A 23,924-nucleotide genomic window follows, 5' to 3' on the forward strand; every position below is an offset into this window, starting at 1 on the left:
ATGGTTAATAACTATAGGCGAGCTATATCGTAAAGTTGTGATGTGAAGTTAATTCTCTCGATTTGTTAATAGTTGGAAGATCAAGTGTGTGTGACTAAGACAATATAAGATCATCTAAGTTTGGAAGATGGATTCAAATAGGGTCAAGATATAGGAGGTAGAACTGATTTGAAGGCATGTAAACTAGAATTGAAGGCATGTAAGATGCAAGGATTACAAAATAAGTTGGAAAATTACAAAATAAGTTGACATTTTTCTAATTATTTAAAAATTTAAAATGAAAAATCAAATGGGTTTCTCAAGCAAATGGTGTCGAGCCTATTTTGTTTAGGTAATTTGTACAAAATACTGTAAAAAAATTAACTAAAATTTTTATAATATTTCAAAAATCTAAAATAAAAAATAAAGATTAATTTCTACAACTAAACAAGCTCGAAACATTTCCCCGTAAATCAAACAAAAAAATACCCAGAAATAACCCCCAAGGTGTGGTTCAGGTGATAGTGCAGGCTGCGAGAGTACCTCTCATGAGATGAGGTGTTTAAACCCTCCGGGATTCGTTTCCGCCTTTGAATACCTGAAATTTACCTCCCTTTGTAGTTGTGGGGTTAACTTCCAGGGATGCAGGATTAGTCACGTGGACCGTAAAACGGACACGTGGAAACCCGGTGCGTAATCCAAAAAAAAAAAAAAATAAACGCAAAAATAATTTTTAAAAAAAATCATTGATGTAATCCATTATCCATGAACCAACCACTCGTTGAAAACATCCGACAGTTGAAGCAAATACTTTTGTACTAAATGTTTTATGTTGAGCCTTTGGAAACAAGTAGGAGAGATTCAAGGGAGGGGACGCCGATTGGCTGCCACTAGTCTAAGTTGTTCCAATGGATCCAAAAAATAAAATAAAATAAATTTTCTTTAATCCTATTCCGTTGTGTTTTTGTCTCTATGAATAATATTCTATGGCTAGCAATTGATTTATTTTCAAACCGATCCAATTAGTATCTATTATTTAAATAACGAATTCTTTATATTGGATAATATTAAAATTCATTCAAATCCATTTAAATTTAAGGTCTAAAGGCATCCCAAGGAAGAATGTTTCTGAACTCTCCAGGCAAGAGGGACGCACATCCTGGAATGTCTATGATTTTTCTTATTCAAATACAAAATTCTCAGAAAAGACCTACATGCATCAAGAGCAGCAAAGATAAAAAAAAAGCAATACAACAATTTTCTTCTTCTTCGTCGTTTTCAAAATTTTAGCTTCTGGTAAAGCTGCAGAAGAGTGGCATTCAAAGCAGTGTACACGGCATTCCACCCTGCCTGAGTTGGGTGAACGTTGTCCCAAAAGAACTTAGAACTCGGGTTGTCGCAGAGCGTATACATCTTTGCTCCGCTCTCGTTTACGCTCCCGCATAAGTACCCTGCGCTTATTCCCACGCAACAGGGCTGCAGTGGGTTCTCGAATTTCACTGCGCCTGATCCTCCGTTCTCGATGACGGACATGAAGGAGGCGTAGAGGTCGAGGACGACGAAAACGGAGTCGGTGGGATGAAGAGCGTTGATCCTGGTGACGGCCTCCTTCAGCAACGAGTTGTGGGGGTTCTCTGCAACGGCGTTCTTGGCGGCGTCGCAAGATTGGAATGAGGGGCTCTGGGTGTTCCGAGGGAAGCACCCGAGACCCGTCACTGCCACTCTGCTCAAACCCATACTGTAAATGCGTTCCAAGTTCTTCACAAGTTGATTTACCACTTGTGGTATGAAGGCTGGCAAATCCTACATTGGATTTGAGTATGCCAAAGAGAGAGATTAATCGTTTAATAACATTTTTAATTACCAGGTGTGGTTAGAACTGTTTTGTGGGTTTAATGGGTGTAAAAGATTATTTCAGTCAAATGCAATTTTTGAAATCAATCAAAGATTCCCAACTCACTTTTAAAAATGTTCAATGGTTTTTCCTACTAATGAGTTTTTAATATTTTGGATAAATTAAACCCTAAATCACTGAAGTTTTACTAAATTGTCCTTAACTATTTAACTTTCACATTGCCAACAGTTTTTTTCTTAAAAGTTTCCTTTTACCTAGTTTAGATATCATTTAAGGTTCACATTGAAACTAAAATTGAAACTTTAAAAATTCAAGCCACTGTTTAAACTTTAAGATAGAAGTAAAGTGCATATTACGAATTTAAACTTCAAGACCAAAGTACAGTGCATCTTATTCTGATGATAAAAATGTAATTTTGAATAAAAATTTAAAAAAACCATAGAACAAATTTTATATCTCTAAATTTATGTTCCTAAATACTATCTTAATGAAATAATCTTCTTGTGTAACATATCCTTGTTTATTTTAATTGAAATGTTATAGTAATTGACAATAAATGAATTAAAACATGTTTATTTACCGAATAAGAGCCATTTCTAGCCAAGAAGGTAGTATAGTCGTTGCCGCCGAGGGTGACAAGGGCGACCGAGGAGTGAAGGTCGGAAGGGGTGAAGAAGGAAATGTTAATGAGTTGTTGAAGAAAATCAATCTGGGTGGTCATGTTTGGCCCCAAGAAAATTGTATCGAATACACCTGTCCCTCCATAAGCAAAGTTCATTCCACACGTTCTATTCCCTTCTTCCCTCCCTCTATATGTTGATATTTCACATTCCAATTCTAAAAATTTGCCTATCGCATGCCCGTGCCACAACACAAGAGACACAATTAGCATTACAAATGTTGCTCATCTTTGAATTCACTTGATAATAGTTGGATAAAAATGAGTAAAAAATCTAATAAACATGAAAATGTATGACACCCAAAATTGTGCTAACCAACTATGAAAATAAATGAATAAAGATTTTTTTGTCGGTCTAGATAACTTGAACATTTAGAAATTTGTCTTAGAAAGAACAAAAATGTCAAAAAGGAGTACTGTTAGCAGCAATGATGTGGCCTCAAAGAAAGCAAGAACACAAATGGATGTGATAGCAGCAATGATGTGACAAAAAACTAAGGACGGTAGGGATTTGCGGGACATTGTAATTCAAATTTTGTAAAATTTGACTCTAAAAAGAATGGCAAAAGGCACTAACCTGCCGAAATTTTACCAAAATGATACTAATTTTCCTTGAAATTTTAAAATTTTCATAAACCTTTTCTATATATTCAAGAATTTTACATTCCTTGCCAAAAAAGTACAACCTCTTTTTTACATTTTGCTAAAAATCAACATTTTTAGAGATATAAATGACTCAAAAATTAAATATCAAGAGTGGTTAAAGGGATTTTTGAAATCTCAAAAAACATTCATAAATTTTTGAAATCTCAAGAAAAGTTCATATTTTTTTTGGCAAATATTAAGGCACGTGAATATCTTTTATTGTTTAAGAAATAAACATAAAAAAGTACCTCAACAATATAAGTTAATCATTTTAGTATGAGTTTTTCATATTAAAAGAAATTTCATATTTTCGGATGGAGTGAGGCGCCAAAATACAAGGATAATTTGCCTTCCACAGCGGCCCAAGGACCCAAAATAAAACATGATTAAAATAAAGTGGACAAAAGTGAAAAAGAATATTTGGTGCCGCAAAATTTAGAGGCAAAAAAGATGGTTCTACTAGAAATTATCGTAAGGAAAAAGTTAAAATAGAAAATTGCCTATACTTAAGGATTGAGATCTTAGAAATGACATTTATTTTTCAAAATTCGCATCGCATGATTTTGTTAAATAGTAAGAGAAAAATTGTAAAAAATTATTTAGTCCTATTCAAATAATGTAAAATTAGAATTGTGCAAAATGAAAATTCTTCTTACTTTAATCCACATATGACGAATTAAGGGCGGGCATGATACCCAAAATAATGACAAAAATTTCAGAATAATGTATTTTTACAGCGGTCTCGATAATTCAGATTTTTCCAAAATTTGTCTTTGAATTAGGAGGAGTCCATTTTGGAGATACATGAATTATTTTAGTACAAAACCTTCATATATATAAGTTCAAATTTTAGGATGGAATAAAAATATGGTTTTTTGAAATAAAAGATAAATTAACTTGCTTTATAGCTATTGCAAGGGCTAAAAATGAACCAAAAAGAATAAATTAAAGATGAATGTTTCTTTGACATTATGAAAACAAAGGGATTGTTTGGTATCACTGTCAAATATTAGAGAAACAAAAAAAAAAAAATTTAAAAAAATCAAAAATAGAAGCTAAAAATCAAAACCAGCAACCTATTTGATTAATATTTTAAAAAATAATCCAAAATGAAAACCTAATTAGAAAAATTCTCATTTTCATCTTTAAATCAAAATATTATAAAAATATTATTTAAATAATTAAAATACAAGTAATACATGTTTAAAAAATTACTATAATAAAAATAAAATTTATTAATAATTATTCTACTTCAAATTTTACTTTACAATAACAAATTTTATTAGACATGACAACTGAAAAATAGCAAAATTATTTTGTAATTGACTTTTATTATTATTATTATTATTTAAAATTTATCTATATTTTTATTTTAATTACAATTAAATTCACATGATTATTTAATTATGATTTTAATTTAGAAGAGTATAAAATATATATATATTTCTGGATATTAAAATTTTAAAAAACTAAAAAACTAAAATCTAGTTTTTAATTTTTTGGCAAACAGAAGAAAATTGACAACAGAAATAAAAAACTAACAAAAAAAAAGAAAAAAAAACGTGCATTTACAATTTATTTTTTTCATTGTGAAGAAACATAAATAGAAAATACAAAACAACAACAATGCCAAACATGCCCTAAGCCACACAAGGAGGATGGTAAGAAGTGACTTAGTAATGGAGGGTGGTTATTTTAATGACGCAAAATTAAGGCAAAAAGAATGGTGGGTTCACTAGAAATTATCATAAAACAGATCATAATAAAATATTTTATTGGCTTAACCACTCAAGATGTTTGCCCTAGCTAATGGGATAGTCTAAAAATGTACCCAATATACATTTACATCACAGACACATGAAATGATTTCTTGGGTTGAAAAAGCAAAGAAAATACTTACCAACGTAATCAGTTAAGACGTTTCCATCAGAGAAACGACCAGTCGGTTTACCAGGATTTGTAATTCCATAGGGAAATCCCCAAGCTCTAGTATTAATGGTATTACCTGTATCAGCGTATGAATCTCCAAACACAAAAAGCTTCTCAGGATGAAAATAAGTATCTTTGGACACAAAGTAAGTAGAGTAAATCAACTCTTGAAAACTCAAACATGTGGTTAGGAGAGGAAACAGAGAAGAGGAGAAGATGAAGATGAGCTTTTGTCTCGTCATAGTGTATTCCCTACTAGATTATATCGAATGCTAAGTCTTATAGAAGCTTGGTAGAGGCACAAGATGTTGGAAACCATTGAAGAGGGATGTTAAATTACTCTTTGGGAAAACAGCAAAGTAGTGCCTAGTGAGCAGTGAGTAGCAACATCCCATGTTGTGGCTAAGCTAGCTAGGCAGCTTCCTTTCTCATTTTTTTTTTTCTACTTGGTTAAATTGTAGTTTCATGGGGGGTGTAAGACGTTACTATACCTTTTTTTGATTGAATTTTAATAATTATGTTTTATTTGTTCCTTAATTTTCTCCTCAATCGTTTGGTTAGAAAGAAGTGATTCGTTCGAGATATATTATTTTCAAAGCATGGACTTTTGGATTAATAACTTTAAAGAAAATGTAAAAATACCGTTACGTTATGATATAATAAAAAAAATAGCAATCAATTGGTTTGTCATGATCACTAGGTCGTTATTTGATTATAAAGATGATGTTAAATAGCTCAATAGAAAGATGTGAAAAGATCAAATAACACATCATTAATCAAAATGGAATATGCGTGTTATCTTAACTCTTGAGGTTAAATAATGACTGGAACTATAGTAAGTAAAGAATTTGATACTCATCATTTAAGGACTCTTTAAAAAAAAAATGATGAATTACACATTATTCTCCACGGTTTAAGGTGAAAGGTTAATATGGTCGTTTTAAAATACTTTTATCAAAAAAAGAAAAAAAGAAAAAGCAAAAGGCCTCTAATCTATTGACTTATGTCAAGAAAATTAAGGGGGTGACGATTTTACATAGATCAAAAAAATAAAGAGGTTTAGCCATCACAGTAAAATTAGAGTATCTCACTTTTCTTTTCTTTTTCTAATTTGGTAAATCGCAAAGGGAATTTCAATAATTTCCTTAATTTAATTGATAAGTATAACAATCAATGAGCATATTACGAATACAAGTTAAACAAAACATACAAAAAATTATGATCTATACATAATTTTAACTCAACTATTTGTTAGGAGTCTTAACTTATGCATGAATTAACCCAATATTTAATATGCTCAAATTAGGGTTGCAAACAAATCAAACAGCTCATGAGTAGCTCAAAAGCTTGACTCGATAAGAGCTTATTTAAGCTCATTCATTATGTAAATGAGTGATTTTCAAACCCAATTTTACAGCTCATTTAATAAATGAGTCGAGTTTGAACATAAATGAGTTCGACTTGTTTCAACTTGAGAGCGACTCAATTATATAGACTCAGTTTGGACTTATTTAATAGGCTTGAATTAGAACTATTTATGGACTAATTTAATAAGGTTGGATTAGCTTGATTATAATGGGTTTAAAATTAGGAATTATTTTTGCATAAAATTATTTAGATCTAACTTCATAACCTTAATTTAATGACAAGGCTAATGCTCAACTTCAATATGGTAGTTTGGTAGGGCAAATTTTTTTTAAAGTAGTATTAGTAAGAGACTCTTTTACTTTTTTGCCTCTCAAAATGAGACGTTCCAAAGAATGAAACTATTAGTGAGAATCTTTGTAGCAAAGACCAACTTTATTACCTACTTCACTCCATTTCATTTTTGTGGACCAAACAATGAATTCTTTAAATTAGATATATGTAAGATCAATAAATTGAATTCTAAATATTAGTATCTTTTATGATATATGAGTTAAAAGACAAAGTTGAATAGAAAGTGAATGGAGAAGAGAAAATTTTCATTTAAGAAAAAAAACAAACAAATATTGATAATCAATGAGATTTAGGGGTCATATATTGTTTAGGCTTTGAATGATTTGAGCCCTTAACTTCATTGGTCTTATTTTCATACTTCCTCGACGAGTTTATAGAAAAAATAATCCCGAACTCATGTGATCCAATAATCAAGGCAAGGAGGCTCATTTTTTCACGCTCTAAAAATGTTAAAAGGAAAAAGTATGCGGTCCAAAAATACACTACATTAACTTGGAATCGGTTTATTTGTAATTAAACTCCATATAAACTCTCTAAATTGAAGTGTATGTGTGTGTGTCTATATATATATATATATATATTCAAACTTTTGAAAAAGGTTAAATTATATTATGGTCTCTTTATAAATAATGGAGGCCATTGGGTTCGAGTACACAACAAAAGGTGTACATCTTTTACCTCCCATATTATTTCTACCCTATCAAGGTTAGATTTCGAAACTTCAAACATAAAATCTCATACTTTAGCCTAAAATGTGATTTTAGGCATAGATTACATGAATTGTTTTTGACATAGAAAAATATAAACAAAAATTTAACTTCATCTCTATAAATATATTTTTTTGTTCTTTTACTACTTTTAAACTTTTTTTTTTTACTTTCATTGTTGTTATTATTATCAACATATGTTATTTTTGTTAGTACTGAAAGAGTTCATGGTTGGGTTTGATATACATGAGTGAACACCAACTTGATCCAAAAGCTGAAGTCTTTTAGATCTTTGGTGCAATCATGTATGTATATGTATATATATATATATATATATATATATAAGTACCCATCATCCACTCTATTTTTCTAATGTGAGACAAACTCACACGTATAATTCTTGACAATCTACCTCTCACTTGTGACTTACAACTGCTCCCTCTTGAACGGAAACCGTCTCCCTCATGGGAGTAAGCCTTATTCCCAACAATTGCTCAAGTGGGTCTGACCCAAAAGCTTAAGTCTATTGGATCTTGAGCCCAACTATGTATGTATATATATATATATATATATATATATATATATATATATATATATAAGTACCCATAATCCACTCTATTTAAACTGATCATACTTCCCACATCTTGATCTTATTTGGATCCATTTTTTAGGCATCGCATGTAACGACCCGACCCTTTATATGGCCTCAGAGTGTCACTATTCATATATAATCGGTACATATCCGATAACATGCATAAACTACCCGCCCCAAACAGGGACAAACAGATGTATCATAACGATCTTAAGAAGAATGGTGTATTTCCAAGAGGAGGGTGAATTGGATATTTAAAAAAAATTCTTCCTAGGTTAAATCAAAACTCACAATCAGTATTACACAACTTAAGATCTTTCTAAATGATAACCAATTCGAATATTAACATGTGGAAGTATTTAAATCATGCACAACATTCACAATAAATCAAATTTAAATATACATATGTAGGAAAGATAAATAGTAAAGAGAAAGAGAGACACAACATTTGTTATCGGAGTTTAATCAATCCTACCTACGTCCCCGCCTTGAGTTAGTAACCCAAGGATTCCACTAATGCTCACTTAATGGGTGGAGCGATACCAATTACACCCTCTCCTTATGGGGTGAGGAATGCTCCAACTCAAATTACTGGGTTAAGCCCAACCAACTACCACATCTTACAGGACGGTGCTCCTATTTCTCCTAACCGGGTTTGAACCAATCCGGAACTTTCTAAACTGAGTTTAAGTCTATTCGGGACTCTTCACAAGACGAGTCTCCTTCTTCAAGCCACGTCTGGAATACAAATATATTTAATGCAATTTGCATACAAACAAATACTTCTAAACTAAGTAAGGATGTACAACATTAAAATCCAATATACACTCTCCTATGCTTTTGAAATGAAGCTCACGTAGAGTATGAGTTTTCTCTCAAAATATTTTTCAAGTAAAACTTGTGAGTTTGGAAAATGATTTTCTTTTCTAAAATGATTGACCTTTTCAAATTCAAATCAAAAAGGCTGCCAAACAAAAAATGAATATATGCTTTAGCCTTTTTCAAGAAGTTTTTCAAGCCAATATATATTAATGAATATATGCTCAAAACTCTTGAATAACCCAAAGAGTTTCTCCAAAAATATACTTCAAGATAAGTAGGATAAACTAGGATTTTGCTATCAAAATAATTGACCTTTATAAAATAAATGGAGAAGTTTCTCAAGCAAGTATATATTAAATTGATATATGCTCAAAGCTCCCTCTTGTATAACCAAAAAAAATTCCCCAACAAATATATTTCAAGATAAGAGTAGGAATGTAAGAACCCGAACCATGATATATGGAATAAATAAAAAAAAGAAGGGTAAAATGGTAATTTAGGATGACTTCGTCGACGAAGCCAGAATTCGCTACCAAATACATGAATTCCCTATCCTTGGGGCTTTCATTGGTAAACCTTTGTTTAAATTGTGTGAGTACGAGATTAATCTAATACTTGAGCACTTACTAAATAAGGTGAGTGCCCTAATATATTTCTGTAGTGACCATTGGGTTGCCAAATGAATCAGAGCAGAGAGGTGCTACTTGTATGGGCAGGTAATCACCCCTATCCTTGGGTAATCTCGTAGAGTTAAATATTTTGCATTATTTGATTAAACTCAGAGAATGATTTCAATATTTATGATAACGTTTTGCAAATGTTATTAAAATAATATTTATAAATCTCATGTTAACCACACGCTGTTTTAATATATTATTTCTTCCCTTAGTAAGATGTATCTCATCCGAATATAAATGTATCTTTTTCAAGACCTTCTCGAGATCGAGCTTAGAGAGCTCGAGGTTTTATAACATTTTTTAGAGATATAAGAAAAATAGTATATACATTTTAATGATATTTTTGAGAATGTAAATATTTTATATTTTATGTTTGAAGTCTTCTAGATTTTATGAATAGTTATGCAACATACTGGTGTTGTGAATACTGGAAGTGTAGGTTATGTTTTGGAAATATGTATACATGTGATTACAGGTAGAGAATAGTTAATTTGGATTATAGATAGGAATAGTAAATTCTGGTATTATATTTATGAAGATTATATATATGTTTTTCGCTGCATACATGATATTAGTATGTGAATTATCAGATAAATGAATAGATTAGTAACACTCCAAACCCACATAAAGGATTAAGGCGTTACAGATGGTATCAGAGTAATATCCAACCAAAAATGCGATTAATTTCACATCACCTAAATATGAAAATATTATAGCATTAGGTTATGAATGATTTATTCCAGAGTGTAGGATTAAGTTGCGATAAGGATATGGATAGGAAGACTAGGATTTCGTTAGGAATTCTGAGTTATGTTTCGTAAGCTTGGGGGAGAAAAATCCCTTGATAGTCTTCTGTATTTTTCTGAAAAAATAGTTAACGTCAGAAAATCATGGTAAATCCATCGATGATAATGTTTTCAAGTAAAGAAATTTGAACTTGGAATTTGAACTCAAAGGTTACGTTGGTTAATTTATGGAGAAAAATCTTTGAAGGAGAATAATTTAGATGTTGTGGTTTAACAAACTTAGGTGTTTGATATTTAAATTGAAGTATATAAAAATATGTGGTATGAGATTCATTAGTTGATTTTAGAGGTTATGGTAGATTAGCACGAGTGTACTCATTAATCCTGACCGAGCCAAATAATGTCAGGAACGCAAATATAAGTTATGTTTATGATAAATGATAGTTTTATTTAATTATAAATAATGTAAAAATTTATATAATGATATATACTAAATTGTGTGAGATAGTTAGTTGATAAATTTTAGAAAATATAAAAAATGATTGGGTAGCAAATTTCGAAGACAAAATTCTTTTAAAGAGAGAAGAATGTAATAATTCGGGAAAAAAATTAAAATTAATTAATTAAACATGATTAAATTAATTAATTAAGCAAACAAATAAAAAGAAATAGTGTGAAAGAAAATAAATAAATATTAATTATTAATCAAATAATTAATTAAGTATTATTAAATTAAAGTAATTAAATAAATGGTATAATAGATATATATAAGCATACAAATATATATGATAAATAATATTTATATATATAGTATAATATATTAATGATATATATATATATATGGTTTATTAAAGGAAGCAAAATCCAAATTGAAATTGGATTCTTCATTTCTACCATTCATTTCCTTGCGCCTCTCCCTTCTCTCTATCTCTCGTCGCCTCCTCCATCCTCCTTTCTCTCCTCAATTTCGTCGGTCTAACGAGCATCGATTGAAAAATGGAAGATGTCGTTGGATTACTAGCTCTGTCACCGACATTTCTATTGGAGCAAATTTATCATGAAAACAGCGTAGGAACCACTTCTAGGTAAATATATATTTTCACTAAATCCTTAATTTCTCCTTAGATTTTCAGTCAAATCGACAATCAAACACCATCATAGGATCCTAGTCACGATCGTCGTCATTTTGGTTAGAATAAATTTTCAATTAAGGTTTTCTAAATCTCACTCCAAAGCGAGAGTGAGATTTAAAAATTTTAATAAATTGATTATATTTGAGAGTATACTTATTTATTTAAAATTTATGAGTTCAAAAAATCAGGTAAGGGAAAAAATATATATTAAATCAAAATTTTTATGAATTTAATAAAAAATAAATTATGTTATATATACGTATATGTGTCTCGATATAAGTTTAAAATGTCAACCATTTAAATTATGCTTTTTCGAGTTTATGACTATTTATTAGATACGTATATACGAAAATGAATTGATGAAAGTGAGAAATATTTCTAAAATAATTATATAAGAAATGAAGGTATATTTTGAGTATATAAATGTTAAATATTGGTGGACTTATTTTTTAGGTAATGTATGAATTTTACTACTATATAATGTGACATGAGTGAATTGAACCTTATGTAAGGCTATGTTATAAGTATGAGATGCAGATTATATAAGAAATGCAATAAGAATGGAATTGTGACATAAATTATGTTGCATGTTATTGTAAATATAATTTTGTTAATGACAGTTAAAAGGAGTTATATTAATGACAGCTGAAAAAAACTATTAACTAATTAATGACAGTTAAAAGGAGCTGTGTTAGGAGATTTTAACGTATTTACATGTGGACTAATTGATATACAGCTAAAAGGAGCTGTAGTACAAATGAATAAAATGAAAATAAAATAAAATGGAAATGTGAATGAAATTGATATGAAACGTAAAATGTGAACGATGTAAATTAAGAAATATTACGTAAAGTGAAATGTTATGCAATGTTAAATTGAAAACATGAACGAATGTAAATTACTAAAATAACAAACAAAATAATGTATTATGATATTAGAAGTATCTATGCTCGTAGAACAAATTACAATTGAGCAGGACGTACTTTTCACCTAACGGCTTATTAAGAAAGGCGAGTACACTAATAACTTAAGATGCGACATTAATTGCATAACGCACTATGGTAGAGGAAACCTACTTGTATGGGCGAGTAGATTTCCCTATCCTTGTGGTCTTCGCTGGTAAACCTTTATTTGAATTATATAAGTACGAAATTAATCTAATAATTCAATAACGAGTATCTTAATATGCTTCAGTAGCGACAATTGAGTTGCCAAATATATCAAAACTACTTGTATAAACAGGTAATCACCCCTATCCTTAAGTAATCTCATGTGATTAAATAGTTTACATGCATTTGATTACGCTCAGAGAATGATTTCAGAGTTTATAATGACGTTTGACAAATATTATTAAAATAATATTTATGAACCTCATGTTAGTTACACGCTATTTTAATATATTATTTTTTCTCTTAGTGAGACATGTCTCACCCCAAATATAAATATATCTTTTTCAAAACCTAGTCGAGATTGAGTTTAGAAAACTTAAAGTTTTATAGCATTTTTAAAAAATATAAGAAAAATGGTATAAATATTTTAATAATATTTTTTCAAATGTAAATATTTTATATTTTAGGTTTTAAGTCTTCTAGATTCTATGAATGATTGTAAAATATACTAGTATTATGAATACTAAAATTATAAATTATGTTTTGGAGATTCGTATATATGTGATTACAAAAAGTGATAAATAGTTAATTTAGATTATGGATAGGAATTGTAAACTATGGTATTATATTTGTAAAAATTATATTTATATTTTCGCTTATGTGATATTAGTATGTAAATTATCAGATAAATGAATAGATTAATAGCACTTCAAGTGCACGTAGAAGGTTGGGGCGTTACAGAACTTACCCGAGTTCATCCGAATCAACACACATACTCGCTGAGTTGACTCACGCGAGTCAACCCCTGATTCACGCGCTGGTTTGAGACGAGTTCACTCGTCTTCGACCTTGCCTCTGCCAAACAGAAACCTTGGATTACCCAACCCACAAACCAACAAAATTCACAAATCATACACATGTACATCATATTTTAAAACAAAAATAAGAATCAAAAAGGAAAAGAGGACTTATCTTTTGGACAAGTTTGAAAGAAAACCCCGAGACCCAACCCGTGCCTCCAAATACCTTTCGGGTATAGGCCGAACACCATTTTTACAGAAAACTTTAGGGAGTAGTGGGTGTTCCAATTGGGAGGTCTAGTGAAGAAAGATTCAGCGATCGAGAAAGGTGGGAGGGTAGATCGAACGAGAAACAGGCAGATCGACAGAAAGGGGATTAGGTTTTGAGAGGGGGTTTTGAACGAAAGTTAAGGAGTTCTAGGGTTTTCAATCGTTCAAGAATTCCAGGGAAAGGATTGAAGAGTGAGGGGATGAACTTTTGAAGTTTATCAAACGAGAAGGAACAGGAGAGGAAGTGTGCTAGGGAGAGAATTTCAGAGAAAGGATCTCGAATGAAAGCGGAAAAAAGAAAAAGTTAAAGTTTAAATACGTCTACCTTCAGAACCGTTGGATTTGGACACATGGTGCATTTTGTCCGTTTGATCGCCAGGTTGCACGGCCGCATTCACAATCGTCCGATTCGGGAGTCCTTTCTGCGATCAGGATGAAGCCGCGTCAGCGAGTCATATGCGATCGCTTCCCAACCGTACGATCTGCATTGCTGCGGGACGCCCACAATTCAGTCCCAACACCGATCTTGGTCGCGAACCTCTCCACCGTCGGATCTCCCCAGTGCAACAATGGCTGGGATCAAGCCGCACGAAAACCCCACATCGAAAGCCGCAATCCCTGACGCATGATCGTTGACGCCGGCAGGGCCGTTCAATCACCATGCCAGGGACGGCCAAGATTAGACCCTGACATGGGTCCTGACACTCCTGCTTCCCCATACGGCGACCCCCATGTGGCACCTCTTCGTCCTTTCATTCGAACGTCTCGCATGGCCTCTCATCAACCCTCCGATCATCCCTCCTCATGGACGACTGGGATTCATTCTTACCAGCAATTCGGGTCTAACCTCATCATCCATTCGCGGCATGCCACGTCGCATTTTAGTCTTGACCAAGACCTTAAAATTGGTTGACCCATATTGGACCGATTCTCTTCTGAACCGGTTTGGGTCCACTGAACCAATGCAAAATGGGTTCAGTCTTTTTTATATGTTTAAATATTTAAATAAATACTTGCAAATTCATAAAAATTCATAAAAAAACATTTGAAAATTTATAAAAATTTCCAAAAATTTCAAAAAAAATAGTTCAAAGCTTTAAAATTGATTTGCCCTTGAAAAATTTTAAAGAAAATAAAATAAAGTTCAAAAAATCTCCAAAGTGTCCTTTTAAAAATCAAAGAATGTTTTTGCACCCATGAAGGTTCATAAAATATCAGAAATTTCACAAAACTTCCAAAAAAATATGTTGTAAATTTCAAAGTTGTTTTTTTTACAATAAAACAAAATTCCTAGAAAGTCACAAAAATTCTAGAAACTCCAAAAATATTTTCAAGCTTGGATTTTCATGGTTTTCGTTTCAATTTTATTTTTGTTATTTTAAAGTTCGGAGAAATATTAAAAAATCACAAAAATCACCAAAAAATGTTTTCGTACCCAGAAAAAAATGACAAAAATAATTTCAAAGTCCCAAAAGTTATTTTCATCTTGGATATGTCCAAAACCTCCCGAGTTATTATTTTTCATACTTAGAAAACTCTATAAAGATTCCAAAATTTTGGAAGAGTATTTCGTGTTCTATTTTCTTGATTTTCCATCCCGATGATTTCAAAGGGAGGCATGAACTCTTCGAAGTACGATATGCCCCATTTGTGAAGGAATATACCTATATAGTACCTTCATTTTTCGATTTTTGGAAAGGAGTAATCTTAAAGACTTATTACATTTAATGTATGGGATAATTTTTGATTAATATGGTATCATTCGTAAGAACAGACGTGTAGGGGTGCTAATACCTTTCCCTCGTGTAATCGTACTCCCGAGGCCGACTCTGGTAACACAGACCGATTCTACCCCTAATGGGGTAGCAATCAAGTGTTCTAATCACACTCCAAAAGGTTAGTGACGACTCCATCACACATTGTTTTTCCATGAAAATCACTTTTTCAAAATACACACACCATTTTTCCCAATTCGCAGCCGCCCCCGTTGCCAGTGGTTTTTGGTGAGTCTGGGACGTCGCGACATGTCCCTCTTTAGGGCGAGTAGTATATGTATGGTATCAAAGATACGCTTGTTATGTATGTATAGTAACACTCCGAGCCCACCTAGAGGGTTGGGGCGTTACATAAGTATCTTCTCATACACATATTTACAACTCATAGTGTACAAAACATCACTGTATAAATATCAGAACTCATAGACACTTACTTCCAACAATATTATCTAGAACTTGCCCCAGAGCACTCTAACCATGATTCCTCGTATTTCCTGAAATGTTTAAATTCTTAGGGTGAGACACCTCTCAGCAAGAAGGGATAGATTATTATTAGTGTGTGACAATATGAGTTTTAGTGTTCCAAATATACAACCATTATTTACCTTTTCTTTCACTGTGAAATCATGTAAAACTGTAAACACGTATATACAAATATATTTCAAAATACATACTTTCCTTTCTCATTATATTTTGTATAAGACAACAACACTGTATAAGTAAATACACATATATGCATAGAAGAACTGCCCTGGATTGATAAACAACAACGTCATGAATTAACCCCGCATTATTCGGGTTGTGCGGTCCGAAGGTGGGACCTAACCATGGTTGGCCTAACCAGACTAAGTCAACTGTATCTATATCTATATATGTATCTGTAACTATGAGTACGATTTGCCTACCCAACTGGTTCGAGTTCTAGGGGATAACTCAACACTTCAATGGCACAATCAACTATATACCACCAACACTCTATTTGAGAAGTGTGGCTGCACTGATATCTGTGAAGCTACGGTATAGTACTTAGCTATGGTCCATCAGGGTTCTTAAATCATATAATGTGATTTCTAAAACAATATAATATCATGATTTTATTTTACAAATCGGTATAAACTGTCATACTATAAATCTGTATAAAATCACTAAAATACTGTAATTTTGTATTAAATACTATCATATTGTAGTTCTATATAAAACGTTATCATTCTGTATCAAATGTTGTACTGTAGTCCTATATAAGACGTTGTAATATTGTATAAAATGTAACAACCCTCAATAAAATCTAACATAATAAATAAAGATGGTCAACCAGAACCCATGGGTAGTGGGGACACCTATCAATCACAGCGGAAAACCTAGTAGCAATAACATAAAATTTAAATCATCCATCCATAAAGCATAATGCCAGAGTTTACGACATCATCGCTTATCCTTCTAGTAAGGAAGCTCCACTCACTCAACGGCGGCCTTGACCAGCCGGTTTCTCTGGGTTTCCTAAAAAATATGTTAATGTTGGGGGTGAGACACTTCTCAGTAAGGGAAAATAAACTAAATACAGCCGTGTGGCAACATGAACATTTAAAGTGCTTATACATATACTGTACATTTCATAACTCTGGAAATAATCATAATATCATACTGGATAATCATGTACTTTCATATTTGTTAATAAATCATAACATACATAAGCATCTGCTATAACTGTAATACTGAAAATATACCCAAGATGAATAGTTAGCTAATGTCATGTATTACCCCCCATGACGAGTTGTGCAGCCCGAAGGCGGGACCTGACAATGGCTGGCCGACCATTGCCGAATCAAATATGTCTGTAAGTACGATGGACCCGCCACACCCTGGTCCGGACTGCCAGGTGGACAGGTGGACGTCCACACTCTACTGAAAGCCACATCGACTATCCATCTCCCATCCCCTCGTGAGATGGTTAGCACTAATCTGATGTAGATATCTTATCTATAATATAGCTACGGTATTGAGCCCTGAACTGAACTAAACTAACATCCTGGTTGTAATAACATATAATACATGAATATACATAACATCATCACTTTCTCGTGCCGAAAATATAGATATGACCTCGTGCCGAAATCATAAATACATGGCCTCGCGCCAAAATCATAAATACGGCCTCGTGCCGATAATATAAATACATGGCCTCGTGCCGATAACATAAAATACATAGCCTCGTGCCAACATCGTTTCAGGTATATACATTCTGAAAATAATTCATTTATCATACATTCGTCAAAATGATCGTAACATAACATATCTTTACATAATACCTGAAATCATACTTTATTCATAAAATCTTTCATATCATAATATGTTCACATAACATAATATTCATGCCACACATGCACTGTATAAAATCATACTTCTTATTGTAAAATCGTAATTCTCTGGCATCTAATACATACGTATATGTTTCATCATAATAGCAGTATTTCCCAAATATACGTTACATCTATAATATACAGGTATAATATTTGCTTTTTTGAAAATAAATTTACTCATAATTAATAATAAATTACGTGGAAAATAACTGCTTTAGTTTATTCCCTTACCTGGCTACTGAGAAAGCCCCCAAAAATCCTAGGTTAACCCCCGTATAATTTCCTGATCAATATCCTGAAACTCAAAACTCCCAGTATTAATCATCAGTATTTTCATGCGTACATCAATTTCTATAACTACCATAAAGTCTAATTTGACTTAAAAAACCTTACCTCAACTCTGGGATGATTTCCAACTTTGTTTCCCCAACGATCCGCTTCAGCAAACTTGTAGGGAACTTCGCCAGGAGCGTCGTGGTAGCCTCAAATCTTCGATCTGGCATAAAACTAGCCCAAAATCGAAGAGAGAGAGAGTGAGAGGGCCGAAGAGGAGAGAGAGAGAGAGAGAGTGGAGAGGAAGCTTCAAATGAAGTTAAAATCGAATTTTTCATATATATAGACAGTAGTATTCGTCGACGAGCCCGACCTTCATCGACGAGTCCTTCACAAATTTCGTCGACGAAATCCACTCCTCATCGATGAAATTTAGTCAGCTCAGAAACCCCATCTCGGCATTTTCTCGTCAATGAAGCCCTGTATTTGTCGATGAAATCTTTAAATCCTTCGTCGACAAAACCCTGTGTTCGTCAACGAAGCTTGGCAACTTCCCTTCTTTTTCCTTTTTCTAATTTTCCTTTCTTTATTATTTAAATTTCATTTAAAATTCGGGTTGTTACATTCTCCCCTCCTTATAAAATTTCGTCCTCGAAATTTACCATTCTTGTAATTTATCATCCCTTATGAGGCAAAATGGTCTACTTATTTTATTACTCACCCTCACTTGTGGCGGAGGAATACCGTGGTTACAACTCAAGTTATGGGAGATTACATATATCAAAAGAAAACTTCTCCTAAAACAAAATTTCCACACTACTAAAACCATACATGCACCTGCCAAGAAATATAACTTAACTACTTACATTTTACCGAATCAAACTTCTGGAAATAGATACGGATACTTCTGTCTCATCTGCTCCTCAGACTCCCAAGAACCCTCTTCTACTGTATGATTCCTCCACAAAACTTTTTCCTAAGGAATCTTCTTGTTGCGTAGCTCCTGTACTTTCCTATTCAGAATACGTACTCGTACCTCCTCATACCCCAGTGAATCACTAAACTTCAACTCATCACAACTGATAATATGAGAAAGATCTGGGACGTATTTCCTCAACATTGATACGTGGAATACGTTGTGAATTCTGGATAATGAAGGTGGTAAAGCTAACTTATAGGCTACCGGTCCCACTTTCTCTAGATGAACCTAGGGCTAAATTTACCCTTTCTACCAAATCTCATAACTCCTTTCAGTGGAGCTATCTTAAAAAATATGTGATCACCCACGTCAAACTCTAAATTCCTTTGATGATTATTGGCATAACTCATCTATCGGCTCTGAGCTGCACTAATCCTGTCCCTGATAAGCCGAACTTTATCACTCGCTTGTTGAACAAGCTTTGGCCCTACTACTCGCTGCTTACCCATCTCATCCCAATATAAAGGAGATCGACATCTCCTACCGTACAGTACCTCAAACGGTGTTATGCTAATACTGGACTGGTAACTGTTATTATACGCAAACTCTGCCAGTGGCATGAACTGAGTCCAGCTACCCCCAAAGTCTAGTACGCACGCGCAGAGCATGTCCTCTAGTATCTGTATCGTCCTCTCAGTCTGCCCATCTGACTGCAGATGGAATGCTGTACTAAACGATAATTGAGACCCCTGAGCCTCCTGCAAGCTCCTCCAAAATCGTGACTTGAATCGTGGGTCTCGGTCTAACACAATAGATACAGGCACCCCATGAGAACGAACTATCTCCTGAATGTAAATCTCTGCTAAACGGGTAAGGGAATAACTGATCTTGATAGGTATAAAGTGGGCAGTCTTCGTCAAACGGTCAACAATCACCCAAATGGCATTCTGACCATGTAATGCCAACGGCAGCCCTAAAACAAAGTCCATAGAAATATGATCCCACTTCCATTCTGGGATAAATAACGGCTGCAACTGCCCTGCTGGCCTCTAGTGCTCAGCTTTGATATGCTGGCACGTCAAGCACTAGGCTACATATTCAGCAATCTCCCTCTTCATTCCACTCCACCAGCAAAAATCTTCGTACTACCGGGATGGACTGTATACAAAGATCTGTGAGTCTCCTCTAAAATCATCCTCCTAATGTCAGCGTCTGCCGGAACACACAGTCTAGAACGAAACCTCAAAGCTCCGTCATCTGAGATGCAGAATTCCTCTCCTGACCACTCTGCACTCTGTCCATCACCTCTACTAACTCTAGATCTTCCTTCTGGGTAACTTTAATTCTTTCCTGCAAAGTAGGCTATACCACTAGGCTGGCAATACATACTGGAGTATTACTCTCTATCAACTCTATGCCGAGTCTCTCCAGATCCATCATGATCGGATGCTGAATCTCCATAGCTACCAACATTGATACTCCAAACTTCCTGCTCAGTGCATCAGCTACCACATTTGCTTTCCCTGGGTGGTAACTGATAGTGCAATCAAAATCTTTAATCAACTCTAACCACCTTCTCTGTCTCATATTCAATTCCTTCTTGGTGAAGAAATACTTCAAACTCTTGTGGTCAGAGAAAATCTCACACTACTCGCCGTACAAGTAATGCCTCCAAATTTTCAGTGCGTGTACCACTGCAGCCAACTCAAGATCATGGGTAGGGTAGTTCTTTTCGTACTCTTTCAACTGTCTGGACGCATACGCCACTACTCTGCCATGTTGCATCAACACACAGTCAAGTCCCTTCAAGGACGCACCACTGTAAATAGTATACCCCTCACCCCCATATGGGATGATCAATACTGGCGCTGTGACTAATCTTCGCTTCAATTCCTGAAAACTCTGCTCACAGCTATCGTCCCATTCAAATCTGACATTCTTCTTCGTCAGTCGTGTCAGAGGCCCTAATAAAGCTGAGAATCCCTAAACAAAACAACGGTAATAACCGGCTAATCCCAAGAAACTCTTGATCTCCTGGACGTTCCTTGGTCTAGCCCAATTCATTACCGCCTCAATCTTACTAGGATCTACAGAAATTCCATCTCCTGAGATAACGTGCCCCAAAAACACAACTTTCTCGAGCCAGAAGTCACATTTACTGAACTTGGCATACAACTTCTTCTCTCTAAGCATCTGCAAAACCTGCCTCAAGTGCGTCTCATGCTCCTCATAGCTCCTCGAATAGACCAGTATATCATCAATAAAAACAACCACGAACTGGTCCAGGTATTGGTGGAAGACTCTGTTCATCAAGTCCATAAATACCGCAGGAGCATTCGTCAGACCAAATGGCATAACAAGAAACTCGTAATGCCCATACCTAGTCCTGAAAGCCGTCTTCGATACATCTTCTGCTCCCTTCACCTGATGATAACCTGATCTAAAATCGATCTTCGAATACACCCGTGTACCCTGAAGCTGGTCAAACAAGTCATCTATGCGGGGTAGAGGATATTTATTCTTGATAGTTACTTTATTAGTCTCTCTGTAGTGTATACACATCCTCATGGTCCCGTATTTCTTCTTCACAAATAAAACTAGAGCTCCCCACGGAGATACACTAGGTCGTATGAAGCCTTTATATAGTAAATCCTGCAACTGATCTTTCAATTCTGCCGGCGCCATTCGGTACGGTGCTTTAGAAATAGGCGCTGTACCTAGAAGTAGATCAATGAAAAAATCTACTTCATGATCAGGCGGCAAACCTGACAATTCATTTGGAAACACGTCTGTAAATTCTTTCACCACAGGCATATTGATAAGTTTCAATTCATTTTCTGACGTTTCCTTCACAAAAGCCATGAATCCCAGATAGCCATTCTGAAGCAGTCTCCTCACCTGAACAACTGAGACCATCTGAGGTAAGGATTGCACTCGTGACCTTGAAAATCTAAATTCTGGTTTCCCTGAAGGTCTGAATATCACTTCTCTAGCACGGCAGTCGATAATAGCAGAATTAGCAGCTAGCCAATCCATGCCGAAAATAATGTCAAACTCGTGCATATCTAATACCACCAAATCAACAGATAAAATCTTCCCCTGGACATCAACTAGACAACCACAAAGTACCCTACTACATCTCACCGCTGACCTGGTCGGTGTAGCCACTAATAACTCGACATCTAATGATTACGTCTCTGCCCCACATAATTTTACACACTCTAAGGACACAAACGAATGTGTGGCACCAGAATCAAAAAGTGCAATAACTTTAAATGAAAACTGTTGACTCTACGAGTCCAATCCTGTTTTGATAATGACAAATCACTTGGTATTTGATCTGTGCGTCGAGTTTGTGAACAGGAACTATATTAAGCATGCACAAAAAGATAATGAGTCATGAAAGCCTTAAAGTAAAGCTTACACATCTTGGCAAGTACCATGGAACTCAAAGAGTACATGAATCAAGATACAAGCGGCAAAGTGCAAGAATCTCTTGGGAATTGGTATTTAGAGCTTATGTATTTACATTGTCATATGATTTATTTTGAAGCTCAAATATAACTTAGAGTGATTTTAGGTTTCATGCATTTCATGTATTTCATTAGGGAACCTGTATGAACTTATAAATGTTTTCAAATCATTGAAAAATATGTTTTATAAAAGACCCAAATCATTGAAAAATTTCTTAAGAATATAAATCATTGAAAAATATGTTTTATAAATCTTTCTAGTATTGAGGTTTGTCCTTCAATCTAGTATTGAGGTTTGATCTAGTATTGAGAATCCCTCAACAAAACGACGGTAATAACTGGCTAACCCCAAGAAACTCTTGATCTCTAGACGTTCCTTGGTCTAGCCCAATTCACCACCGCCTCAATCTTACTAGGATCTACAAAAATTCCATCTCCTGAGATAACGTGCCCTAAAAACACAACTTTCTCGAGCCAGAAGTCACATTTGCTGAACTTGGCATACAACTTCTTCTCTCTAAGCATCTGCAAAACTTGCCTCAAGTGCGTCTCATGCTCCTCATAGCTCCTCGAATAGACCAGTACATCATCAATAAAAACAACCACGAATTGGTCTAGGTATTGATGGAAGACTCTGTTCATCAAGTCCATAAATATCGCAGGAGCATTCGTCAGACCAAATGGCATAACAAGAAACTCGTAATGCCCATACCTAGTCCTGAAAGCCGTCTTCGATACATCTTCTGCTCTCACCTTCACCTGATGATAACCTGATCTAAGATCGATCTTCGAATACACCCGTGTACCCTGAAGCTGGTCAAACAAGTCATCTATGTGAGGTAGAGGATATTTATTCTTGAAAGTCACTTTATTAATCTCTCTGTAGTCTATACACATCCTCATGGTCCTGTCTTTCTTCTTCACAAATAAAACTGGAGCTCCCCACGGAGATACACTGGGTCGTATGAAGCCCTTATCAAGCAGATCTTGCAATTGATTCTTCAATTATGCCAATTCTGCTGGCGCCATCTGATAAGGTACTTTAGAAATCGACGCTGTACCTGGAAGTAGATCAATAGAGAAATCTACCTCACAATCGGGTGGCAAACCTGGTAACTCATCTGGGAAAACATCTGTAAACTCCTTTACTACAGGCGTGCTAGCAAGTTTCAATTCATTCTCTGACATCTTCTTCATAACAGCCACAAACCCCTAACAACCACTCAGCAGTAGTCTTCTGGCTTGGATAGCTGAAACTAACTGAGGTGGGGATTGCATTCGCGACCCTGCGAACTTGAATTCTACTTCCCCCGGAGATCTGAATATCACTTCTCATGCTCGGCAATTTATGCTGAAAAAATTAGCTGCTAGCCAATCCATGCCAAATATAACATCAAATCCGTGCATGTCTAGCACTATCAGATTAGCAGACAAAGTCTTTCCTTGAATATTAATTGAACAACCT

At 34.3% G+C, this 23,924-nt stretch overlaps 1 protein-coding gene across 4 annotated transcripts; it reads right to left on the bottom strand.

The window, feature by feature from the left end:
• Positions 1-1,036: 1,036 nt before the first annotated feature.
• On the bottom strand, positions 1,037-13,965 carry LOC131145694 (GDSL esterase/lipase At5g03610-like). 4 transcript variants are annotated; one of them, XM_058094896.1, is made up of 5 exons: positions 13,341-13,965; positions 12,560-12,608; positions 5,059-5,144; positions 2,415-2,683; positions 1,037-1,782 (listed from the first exon to the last, which is right to left on the bottom strand). In XM_058094896.1, the coding sequence occupies exons 1-5, from the start codon at positions 13,348-13,350 to the stop codon at positions 1,258-1,260; spliced, it is 939 nt and encodes a 312-aa protein (XP_057950879.1). In that variant the 5' UTR covers positions 13,351-13,965; the 3' UTR covers positions 1,037-1,257. The 4 variants fall into 4 exon arrangements, with proteins under 4 accessions (XP_057950879.1, XP_057950884.1, XP_057950889.1 ...); XM_058094901.1 differs by lacking the exon at positions 12,560-12,608 and having other exon boundaries at positions 5,059-5,181; positions 13,341-13,945; XM_058094906.1 differs by lacking the exon at positions 12,560-12,608 and having other exon boundaries at positions 13,341-13,939.
• Positions 13,966-23,924: the final 9,959 nt, after the last annotated feature.

The sequence above is a fragment of the Malania oleifera genome, chromosome 1, assembly GCF_029873635.1.
Source record: "Malania oleifera isolate guangnan ecotype guangnan chromosome 1, ASM2987363v1, whole genome shotgun sequence".
Classification (NCBI taxonomy): Eukaryota; Viridiplantae; Streptophyta; class Magnoliopsida; order Santalales; family Ximeniaceae; genus Malania; species Malania oleifera.